The following is a 9165-nucleotide window of genomic DNA, read 5'->3' as shown; positions in this document are numbered from 1 at the left end:
CGTCTTCATCTCTGCGAGTCCTACTTGCTTTGGAGAGCAGTGCCTCTGTCCCAAGCTTTTCCACTATGAGACCGACAACATTGATCGTAGAAGGACCCACACAATAATAAGAGGTGATCCCGGTTGCTCGTTCGTCTTCCCATCATATCAATTCAGATCAAATTTGGGGGAGGCCTTCCTCCAACACAGACAACACTAATACACTGTAGTCATCACTGTGACACTGCCAACCAAGACATGAGAACCCTCAGTTGTAGCGGCGATGCTGGGAAGAGAGAGAGAGAACTGCTGTTGTTGAGATTTGAAGTGAAGGTGGTGAAAAGACGGGGAGAGATTGAATAGAGTTTTTATTAAATTAAAATAAGGGTATTTTTGACTTTAGGTCATGTCTAAAACGTGTTTGAACGCATTAAGTGATGAACTTAGGTCTTATAATTTTATATCGTATTTCAGGTACAATACCAAATGAGCACGGCATCCGAAAAGCAGATATTTCAGACTTCAAAGGTTTGAAAAGTGTTATCAAACATCACCTTACATTTTGCTCGTGGTGTAAACCCTTGTTGATGTAAAAGTCCACTGGTGGTTCAGTTTTATTGGTGTTAATTTGTAGTGTAAATCAAGATTGATGTAAAACTTCACTCATAATTCAGATTTGTCAATATTTGGATGGAGTGGAGTTTTACATCGTAAATTGATGTAAAATCACATTTATAGTACATCGATTATTGATGTAAATTTTGTCGATGTAATATTATATCGATAATTACATTTTTCGGAGCTAAATGGTTTAGAGATTTTAAACTGTTTGGTATGAAACTCCATTGATGGACTTCTACATTAATGAGGTTTTACACACAAACAAATGCAACCTTAAGACATGCTTGAGTAAAAGGAATTCCAATTTGCTCCTCACAAAGCGGGTTCCATGCCAATCCCATAACAAATTGCAGCCTTGCATTGAGAATATCTCCCTATGAATGACAACATATAAATTTGGAAGATGTTCTCAATGTACAATTGCAAGTTGTCAGTGTGAGTCGTGCTCTATGAAGAGCAAATCGGATTCAGGTGAAATAAAAACTTTTGATGAATGACCTCCGAGTCTGGACCCACTCCTCAAAGAGCGCCTTGATCTCTGGGAGCTAACTGTGCCTGACCCACCACGAAATCTAACCAAGATGTTCCCAATGTACAGCTTTAATGTCCTGTGGGTAGATGCGGGTAAGATCCTTGTGGGCAGGAGACCCGAGCTCTTCATTTATTTTATTTGTCATCATAAAGCAATTTTCATTAAGAAACTAGATAAAAAAATACATATTCATTATCCAGTTCCCATATGAAGGGAGTTTAAATGGGCTCCCCCAAGACGCGCTGTGGGGAGCCCATCTGAACTCCAATGGATGTGCATCAAACCCAGACTGAAAATTGCCTCCAGCTCAACTGCAAGTTGGGATAGGATTTAGGTGCATTGAAGATTTAACACATTTCCAACCCAACCCGACCCAAATTGCACCCCCACAGTTCACGCTCCGGATTTGGCTGTTTGGCTCCAAAAAAAGAGATTACATCTGCGCAGCGTCTCATAAACGCCCCACATGCACATCTCAGCGTGCATTGGAAACATCTCCCAAAAGCATAGTGGGAGATGTTCCCAATGCACGGTTGAGATATGCCCTCTGCCGTTTGTGGGACGCAGATGTGAAATCCTAAAAAAAGTCATTATTCTTTGCAGTATACAAAGGGAGCGCGAGAGGCGATATACCCGATGTCCGGGTGGATGTTATGTGAACAGAGTTTAGGCTCTGATTAAAACGCGATGAAATTGGCGCTCACAGCACCTCCCACCCGTGTATTAGGAATATCTCCCATGCACGCTGAGATATGCACGTGGGGGGCCAATCTCATCTCGACCAAAATGATGAAGTCATATATAATCACGTGAATTAGACTATCTGGGTGCCTCCGCTACCAACTCCAAGGTCCAGTGGACAGTGGGCAAATATTGTGCCGTTAACAACTGACAACCTCAACGGTCCAATTTCACAATTCAAATTTCCAACGGTCATCATCACCAAGCATTTTTCTCTCTTTTCTCCTACTACTCGTCATACTAGTAAAAACAATCTTATCAGAGTTAAGGAGCGCGAATTTTTTGTTGAAGGGAAAAGGGAAGCAAATCCCAATGGATGTTCTTATTCCTAACAACAATTTCTCGTCCTCCATCCCAGTCAAACCTTACACGATTCCGAAAATCACAGGTAACTAAGCATGCCATTTCATTTTCCTCTTTTCTTTTCTTTTTTTTTTTTTAAATCACAGTTAAACCTATGGTAGGTTTCGTTGACTTGATTTTATTTCCATTCTCATTCATTCTTCCTTTTCACGGGTTTCAGATTTGCAACAAAAGATCTGTTACTCGAATGATGGTGGAGAGATGGACGAGAATGACCGAAGCTTTCACCATATGGATTCAACACCGCAGATTCCAAACACATTAGCTGCAAAGGACTTCAAGTCGCCGACGATTTTCCCCACTTCAAAAGTTCCTTTGCCAAGAAAAAAGATCTTGGTCGAGAGAAGCGATGCCTCCGGACCGTTTTCCTCCAATTCTCATGCTCCACAAACCCCACATGCTGTTGCAGACGCCATTTCTGCAGATTCAGGTTCCGAAACTCGCCGTAGCTATTCATCTCAAGTCACAAACTTGTCATCGAGTGTTAATGAAACAGATGAAGATGAGCAGAAAACTTCTATTCCGGAATCGTCTTCGCAGCCTTACGATCCTTTCACGAATTCTCTCTCCCCAAGACCCAAGTTCCTTCGATACAACCCAAACAGGCGACTTGAAATTTTCCTTCGCAGAGAAAACCAACTGGCAAAAGCCAAAGACGAGTTGGGAGGCAATCGATGTGCTTCTCTCGAGACTCAGAAACCAATTGAAGGGGAAGTTTTGAGTGACGACGCTTCTGCTTCTGCATTCTCTTCTTCCTCAGGAGAGAGTTCTATGAAACAAGAACACGGATCTAGTCCATGCACAACTAACTTGGAGCCAAAGCCACCTGAAGATGTAGAAAACAACGGAAGGGAGGATGGAGATGACGATTTTGAAGAGGTCGAGGAGGGAGACAGACACTGGCATTTCAAAGAGGTACTAAAATCTTTGCTTCTCTTTGGCGTTCTGATCCTTTCTACCTTGTACATATCCTCCATGAACTCTCCCACTCCTCCCCCTTATGTTCGAGCTTTACAAGACCTCAGAGAAGGCTACCAGAAGATTCAGAGCCATCTCATCCGAGCTTCTGTAGAGAACTTTAGATGGGGTAGTAGTTTCATACATCAAAAACAAGGAAATGCTGCTTTAGACATAACAGAAGCAAATGACATAACTAGTTACGAGTGTAATGAGAAGGAAGAGATGGTTAAACAGGATATGGAAATAATGTCGGAGGTTGCTGGTAAGAAGGATGAAGTGTTGAACCAACAAGGTACAGAAATTGGACATATTTCTGTCAATGAATTGGGAGAACAAGTAGGGGAGGATATGGAAGTAATGCGGGACGTTGATGGTAAACAGGACGAAGTGTTGAGCCAACAAGGTACAGAAACCGGACAGATTTCTGTTCATGACTTGGGAGAAGTAGGGGAGGACATGGAAATACTGTGGAACGTTGATGGTAAGAAGGATGAAGTGTTGAGCCAACAAGGGACAGAAACTAGACATATCTCTGTCCATGAATTGGAGGAAGCAGGGGAGTATTCTGATCGCACAGATGAAGTGTTGGATGGGGTTGACCAGTTAAATTCAGCATTTGTTATTTCAAGTACTTCAGAGGAAGATAGGAGTTTAGACAGCGAGAACCCCAATGCTGACTTAGCTTCCGAGATTGAACCACCAAAATATGAAGTCGTCGCAGAAGTAGTTGAGAGAGATACCGATCAGGGTACGGGAGAAGAAACGGTGGTTTATCCTGCAATGGAGGAAGTTGGGAATGTTCCTAGTGGCACTGGCGAACCCGTTTCACTACAAGGTAGAGAACCTGTTGAAAATACAGCTTCGGATATTTCCAGCGTTCCTGCAAAAGAGGAAAACTCACCGCATAAGAAAAAAGTTGCTCTTGGATTTTCTGTGATTTTGGTATCTACTCTTTTGGGATTTCTCCATCTGAAGCGTAGGAAGACGTCTGCAGAGGATACTAGACTGATGGTTCAACCTTCTTCTGAATTAATGGTAATAGATAACCACAAATCACCACCTCCCCAGACAGAAGACCACGTTCTGAAGGCGGACTCTGGCGTTTATCTCTCATCTTCAGTTCATTCTGAGGACAGAGTCTTGAGAGAGATCAATCGAAGTCAGGCACCATCAGTCAAATTTCTGGGAGAGTTTGTGGTGGGAGAGGTTGGTAGCTCTATCAAGAGCTGTGATCTGAAGTCCCAGAGGATAGAAGGCGAAGAGAGCTATGTTTCTGTGTCTCAAGAGAAGAAATTTGAGAAGCAGGTTATTTCTTCTGAGCAGGGAGAGCTCAGTAGTTCTATCAAGAGCTGTGGTCCGAAACCCCAGAAGACAGAAGGTGAAGAGAGCAACTTCTCTGTGTCTCAAGAGAAGAGGTCGAGGAGGCAGGTCCTTTCATCTCCTAAGCAGTCACGCCAGTCTCTTTCAGATTTCTCGGTCACAAAGTCCCCATCATATGGAAGTTTTACTGCTGAGGAGAAACTCGTGAAGAAAGAGGTGAGAATATACAATTGCAGTCAAGCTATTCTGGTTTCAATAAAATGGTTTATAGAAATTCTAATTGCTCATCTTTTTTTTTTTCCAATAGATGCACTCATTCTCACCTCCATCTTCATTTAACCAGGTAGTCTAGGCTGCTATGTTCATGTAACGAATGTCATTTGAATATAAACCACGTTTAACATGTAGGCATTTCTCCAGATTCACACATACCTAGATGTCCATGAAAATAAAATAAAAACTCAAACTGGATTTTGGAACATGCAAACTAGCTTTACATGGTGAACATCCTTCTGTAAGCAGATGATCAATAGAAAGCACTCTAGAAAGACTTCGCTCAAATTTTAAATTGCATCTTAAGTCAGTTGGAAAAACATCTTTAAGGTTAACCATGGGCATACCTAGATGTCCATGAAAAATGGACACACCTAGATGTCCATGAAAATAAAATAAAAAATCAAACCCCATGAAAATAAAATAAAAAATCAAACCGGATTTTGGAACATGCAGACTAGCTTTACATGGTGCACATCCTTCCGTAAGCAGATGATCAATAGAAAACATTCTAGAAAGACTTTGCTCAAATTTTAAATTGAATCTTTGGATAAACATCTTTAAGCTTAACCACAGGATAGCTTTAGGTGAAATATTTGACCAAATTTTACAACATAGTGGCACTTTGAAGCTGTTTCCTATATAATTAGAATACTGCAGATCTTTTTTTTTTTCTTATTGAAAATTTGAATTGGACCTCAATTCATCCCCCCCTATTGTGATGATAATTTTTAAGTGAAAAGGCTGACCTAAAATGATTCTTATCTTTTTCTTATTGAAGTTTTAGATTGCATTTCATGGAAAATAGTTTTTGTTCTGGTGATGATCGCCAACTCGAATGATTCTTTTGAAAAAAAACATCACCTTACTACAGTTTTTTTTCATTAATCAATTCTTTTTCATTAATCAATTCTCCCTTTTCTTAAGTAGTGGCACTTTGAAAAAAAACATAGTGGCACTTTGAAAAAAAACATCGCCAACTCGAATGATTCTTTTTCATTAATCAATTCTCCCTTTTCTTAAGTAGATTTACATACATATCATCAGAATTATGACTTCTTATTCAATTTCACAACAAGGGATACTTTCCCGTTTTTTTGTTAAAATAGTTACCTTACTACAGTTTTTTTTTTTCCTTATTATGAAACAGGAGGGTAGAAACGGAGAAGAGATGATGAAGAAGGTCACAACTCCAGTGAGGCGATCCAGCCGGATACGCAATCGTACAGTCATGTCTCCATGAATAATGTGATTGCAAGCTGACCCTAGGGTGTATTTTTCTGAACTGTGATTCAGAAACAAACAGCTTCCAGTTGTTTCATGTTCCTAGTTCCTACCATTTCCTAGTGTTTTCCTAATATTTCTGAACTGACCCTAGGGTGTATTTTTCTGAACATGTGGGGTGTATTTTTCTGAACTGTGATTCAGAAACAGCTTCCAGTTGTTTCATGTTCCTAGTTCCTACCATTTCCTAGTGTTTTCCTAATATTTCTGAATTGTATACTATCTTTAACCTGTTTGACCTGGCTAATTTTTATTCAAAGAAATCAATTGCTGATAATTCTTAATGGCATTGTTCAACACTGACCATTTTCTTCTCCATTTTACATTTTCTGTGCCAAACAAAAGTAAGATTCAAGTTATTTTATTAATCATATCATCTGTCATTGTTGCATATTTTCATTAACTGTTTTTTATGGGTATTCATATAGCTTTCTGTTCTGTCATTGCCAAGAACATGTAATTGCATTGCTTTTGGAACCTTATGGCCCAGGAGGAGAAAGTGCTTGCCTCTAAAATTATATCTTTTATCTTCTTTGTTGTCAGCATGGGGTGGCCATTCCTATTGCTTTACTTCTGCATGTACTAAATTGTTGTTTCAGACAACAAACAAGTGGAAAGCCTTTAAATAACTGGGGCATTTTCTACATTGTCTCGGTTCCTTTTGTTATTTGATAGTCATGAATTACAAAATTGCAGCTATGCGTTTTTTTTATCTGAAATAATGATCGTACATTCATACTTTAATTCGTGGAGAATTGGTAAAATGCAAGCTCTTTCTCGGAAACGGCATTGTACATGGAAACCACAAAAAGGGCATAAAAATAGCTTTTCAAAGCCGATTTTGATTTAATTATGCTCAAATAATAACCCCATTTAAAACTGTTTCTTGTATTTACGGGATTAGTTGCTCCAAGGATTGCTGATGAGCTCTTGCATTTCAAAAACGACGCACTCTTCTATGTTTTGTTCGTAGAAAGAAACATAAATAGATTGATGCAATAGATTTCGTGCCAAACATGAATATGCAATATGCAAGCACATTCAGGTGATAATGTTCAATGAGAATTTGCAATTCATGGTCTCTCAATAAAAACAGACAAGCCCAAGGAAATAGAAAATGAGGTTTTCTGGTACGGATTAAGTGTCATTCCACTGTAGTGACAGGCTAATATAATGGCAGATCTATCGTTTGCAGAAGATTTTTTGATTGATTCTCTTAAAAGCTTTTGTTTTGTTTCCTTTTATTTTGTCTATGAGGATAGTGTGTTATGTTAAAAATGCACTCTTGGGAAGCTCAGTCCTATTGATGAATCATGAATCTGCATTTTTGTTGACGAAACTTAAATGGTCTAAAATCTGAATCTGAGAGATGTGAATATATGATGTAAAAGAGAGAGAGAGAGAGGAAATGATAAAGAGGCTCAAAGCTTCAAGGGAAGCTGTCATAACTCACACACGCATCGTTTGTCTCCTAAATGCAGCGATTGCACCATAGATTTTGCTGGTAGGTCATTTCTCTGGTTCCCGTCTACGGTAATTGTTGACAGTATAAATAAATGGGTGGAATAATGTCGATAATAAAGTTCTAACAACCATGCACAAAAATAAATAAACACTCTGGTCCTTAAATATTGTCAAACATCTCCTTTTATAAAACCATATAATTCTGCTTTAATAAATCTTTTATCTTGCTTATTTCTTCGCACAAAACTGTTTAGTGTTCATAAAGATTTTCCAATGTTTTTTATTCATATTTTTGTTCTCTAGAGTCTAGATTTTTTTTTCAGGTTTTCATTCGTGAGGACCAAATGGTTGGTTTGGATAGACAAAATCCAATGGTGTGGGTCTTGTAACAGCGGCCTTAATAATTATTACAAGTTTACAACTTTGACATTACCTATTTTCGGTTACTGGAATCCTTGGAATGGGCTTGGCAAATCAACCAAGTGAGGCAACCTATGTCTCATGCTTCCTCATTTCAATTTAAAGTGACAGGTTTTCCTTTTATACTACTGTGAGGTGCATAGCTGATAGTTCAATCAAGCATGGATCATGGACTACTAATTAGCTAATTGTCTATTGATTCCCTGAATTCTCGAGGGTCACTTCATGACATTTTCATTCCTTTTTTTGAGGAGATAACATTTTCCTTCTTGCTTATTTAATTAATTTACCTGATGAATGTCGTTTTTTTTTTTGCTACAAAATATTACCATGTATCTAAGGGTGTCAATGGACCAGTTTTGGACTAGATCCCATCCAGTTCAAAATCAATTTTGACGGATTGGATGGACCAACAAGACATTGGATTGGACCAATCCGTTCCACAATATTTATTAGATTGGACTGGACCTGGTCCGTCCATAATAAATTTATATTGGATTCGATTGAATTGGACCGGTCCAAGATAGTCTAAAATATTCATTGGATTGAATTGGACCTAGTCCATTTGTAATGGACTCACATTGGACTGTATCAGATTGGACCACATCCAGTCCAATTGACACCCACATGTATCAAAGATAAACTTTAAAACCTTTTTCTATGGATATTTAGAATTCAAAATATGTAAAATATTTTAACAACATTTTTTTTCTAGACATTTCAAGTTCTTTCCTTCCCCTTTTTTCTCAGTAAGACACCCAAACACGTGTCAGATTCTATTCTTGTGTCTTTTTGTCCGTTAAACTTGCATGATCAGATTCTGTTCTCATGGGTAAGAGATCCAGAGTCATCAGTAGTCAAACGGGCTCACACTGCTCCTTACACCGACCTGACATCATATTTCAACTGCACATTGGGAACATCTCCCATACTTGTATGTTATTATTCAGAGAGAAATTTCTATTACACGGTGGGATGTGGCTGTGAGATTGGTGTGAAGAGCAGATCCGAAATTCGTACTCCTCACACCGACCTCGAATCATGTTTCAGTACACGGTGGGATGTGGCCATCGGTTTGAGGAGCAGATCTCAATTTGTCAAACGGTGAGGCCAATTCGTTCGTATTGCAGAAAAAATATACTCCTTGCTTTCAACATATTCAGTAATAATTCTTGCTGTTCAATGTATGTCACATACAGGGGGTTTTG

General features: G+C 38.9%; 1 protein-coding gene across 2 annotated transcripts; it reads left to right on the top strand.

The window, feature by feature from the left end:
• Positions 1-2085: 2085 nt before the first annotated feature.
• Positions 2086-6374, top strand: LOC104604472 (uncharacterized). Of its 2 annotated transcripts, XM_088890897.1 has the most exons (4): positions 2086-2261; positions 2397-4732; positions 5940-6075; positions 6185-6374. In XM_088890897.1, exons 1-3 carry the CDS (start codon positions 2186-2188, stop codon positions 6030-6032), a joined length of 2505 nt encoding a protein of 834 aa, XP_088747023.1. In that variant the 5' UTR covers positions 2086-2185; the 3' UTR covers positions 6033-6075; positions 6185-6374. The 2 variants fall into 2 exon arrangements, with proteins under 2 accessions (XP_088747023.1, XP_010267112.1); XM_010268810.3 differs by having other exon boundaries at positions 2090-2261; positions 5940-6374.
• The last annotated feature ends 2791 nt before the right edge of the window (positions 6375-9165 follow it).

Source organism: Nelumbo nucifera, chromosome 6 (genome assembly GCF_055504915.1).
Source record: "Nelumbo nucifera cultivar China Antique chromosome 6, China Antique-T2T, whole genome shotgun sequence".
Lineage (NCBI taxonomy): Eukaryota > Viridiplantae > Streptophyta > Magnoliopsida > Proteales > Nelumbonaceae > Nelumbo > Nelumbo nucifera.
The sequence above is the reverse complement of the archived record's forward strand: the minus strand, read 5'-3'. Positions and strand labels throughout refer to the sequence as shown.

Excerpts from the sequence above, each read along its gene's own strand:
- LOC104604472 (XM_088890897.1), top strand. The coding sequence starts at position 2,186 with ATGGATGTTCTTATTCCTAACAACAATTTCTCGTCCTCCATCCCAGTC. Across the intron at positions 2,262-2,396 it reads CACGATTCCGAAAATCACAG|ATTTGCAACAAAAGATCTGT; the intron begins GTAACTAAGCAT and ends CACGGGTTTCAG. Across the intron at positions 4,733-5,939 it reads AGAAACTCGTGAAGAAAGAG|GAGGGTAGAAACGGAGAAGA; the intron begins GTGAGAATATAC and ends ATTATGAAACAG.